At 25.9% G+C, this 2,500-nt stretch overlaps 1 protein-coding gene across 1 annotated transcript in view; it reads right to left on the bottom strand.

The window, feature by feature from the left end:
* The window catches only part of LOC101239667 (phosphatidylinositide phosphatase SAC2), a 65,118-nt gene that overhangs the window by 16,926 nt on the left and 45,692 nt on the right, over positions 1-2,500 (bottom strand). The window contains exon 18 of the mRNA XM_065793943.1: positions 2,198-2,268. Coding sequence (XP_065650015.1) covers positions 2,198-2,268 — 71 coding nt within the window. The remainder of the gene's footprint in view (positions 1-2,197; positions 2,269-2,500) is intronic.

The following is a 2,500-nucleotide window of genomic DNA, read 5'->3' as shown; positions in this document are numbered from 1 at the left end:
GAGATATTATTGGTATCCATGGTAAAGAAATTAAAAGAAGCAACTTTAGTATTTTTGGATCAATTAAATTGACAATTGGATCAATTAAATTGATCAATTAAATTGAAATTGGATCAATTAAATTGAAAATTGGATCAATTAAATTGACAAACAAAGCCGCCCTGCGGCCTTGTTTGTCAAGGTTGGTGTTTCGGAGTTATAGAGTTGAGAGAGGGTTATAACCACAATTAAGTAGCCTCCTCATCTGTAGTGGCCTTCTGGGCCTTGGGGAGGTGAAATAACAAAAACAAAAAAAAAAATAAAAGCGTTTCTTACAAAACTCAACTAAGCTTACTTTAACTGAAACAAAACAACTAATTGAACTTTGTTTGTTTTGTTGTTATTTCTTGTGGAATGGTGAGATTCATGAGTTGGAGAATTCAGGCCCAATTGGATTGTCTTTTATGGTTGTTTTGGCCGAATCTTTTTTACAATACCACAAGGAAAAGGCAATACAAATGGCAATGACAATGATTCCTTCAATTGATATTAAATCCTTTTATAGATATGTAGATGATAGCCACGCTAGATTTTCTAACTTAAAGCAAGCGGAACAGTTCCAAACAATCCTTAATAGACAACATCCTTCTTTAAAATATACTATTAAAGTTGAAAACAAAAATAAGATACTTAACTTTTTGAATATAACTGTTATTAATAATACACATGGAAAATATGAGTTCAAGGTTTACAGGAAAGATGCAACCAATATCCAAATCAAACCTCATTCTAATCATGATCCCAAAATATTAAAGGCAATATTCAACAGATATATGCACAGAGCATACTCAATATGCAGCGAAAACCATTTAAAAGATGAGATAAATTTTTTAATTCAAGTGTTTAATGAAAATGGGTACAATGAAAAAAAGCTTAAAGATATTTCGTATCACGTTCGAAAAAAACGTTTAGCAAATAAAAATGAAACTCTATCAAACTCTAATAACCTTCCTACAATTTCTTTACCAAGGATACCAATAATATCTCCCAGACTTAGAAGAATATTCAGAAAAGCTGGTTACAGAACTGTTTTTAAGTCAAATGCTAACCTAAAAACGCTATTAACGTCTAGAAATAAATCAAAATTACCACGCAACAGCCAACCTGGAACCTATTTAATTAAGTACAAATGTTCCAAAGTGTATGTCGGTGAATCCAAACTTCAAATAAGAACAAGGGTTCAACAACACCAAAATTTTTTGACTGAAGGCAAGTTAAACCAGTCTGCATTAGCTTTGCATAAAGTAAATTGCGATAAGGATATTGAATGGGATAGGGCAGAAACACTTTAAGTTGAGGATAAAAAATTTGAAAGAAAAGTCCGTGAAGCCTTGGAGATACAAAAACATCAATGTTTTCCAATGTACGGTGGTATGAATTTGGACAATCGAAAATATATCAAAATGAATTTTTGGACTTCATTTTTTTTATACTTACGTAAAAGAAGCCATTATAAAGGTGATGTCAAAGTTTAAAAATTTTTGCTGCTATTTAACGGTCACAATTTTTGTAATTATATTATATTATATGCTGATGATGCCGATGCCTATAATCCAGCGAAAATTTCAAATAAATTATTTAGTATTGAGAGAATTCGTATTATCTGATGTTTTAAATTAGTTTATATATATGTATATATGTATATGAATATATATATGTATATATATATGTCTATATATATATATATATATATATATATATATATATATATATATATATATATAGATATATATATATATATATATATAGATATATATATATATATATATATATATATATATATATATATATATATATATATATATATGTATATATATATATATATATATATGTATATATATATATATATATATGTATATATATATATATATATATATATATATATATATATATATATATATATATGTATATATATATATATGTATATATATATATATATATATATATATATATATATATATATATATATATATATATATATATATATACATACATATATATTTACATACATGTAAATATATATGTATATATATTTACATGTATGTATATATACTGATGTTATAAACAAGAAATATTATAAACAACAAAACCGACTTCAAAGATAAATTGGAAAAAGCAATGTCAAAATAGGTGTTGTATTTAAGAGAAGAGAACAAACCTATTAGCAGAGTTATAACCATCTTTCATCATGCCAGCAATTTTCCTTTCACCTGTTCTAGTAAAATCACCCTAAATAAAGTAAGTTGCATATTTTACTACTTATTACATTAAAAAATAGTAAGCGTAAATGTATAATGTATAAATATACTATAAATAAATGTAAATGTTAAACAATAATTAAAAACTATATACTTTGACAACCTACACAATGTAGTGGTTATGAATTGACATAATAAATTTAAAAAACACGCAATCCAAGGGTTTGTACTATACACCACACGGGTTTGGACCATACACCACA

Source organism: Hydra vulgaris, chromosome 03 (genome assembly GCF_038396675.1).
Source record: "Hydra vulgaris chromosome 03, alternate assembly HydraT2T_AEP".
In the NCBI taxonomy this organism is placed as follows: Eukaryota; Metazoa; Cnidaria; class Hydrozoa; order Anthoathecata; family Hydridae; genus Hydra; species Hydra vulgaris.
The sequence above is the reverse complement of the archived record's forward strand: the minus strand, read 5'-3'. Positions and strand labels throughout refer to the sequence as shown.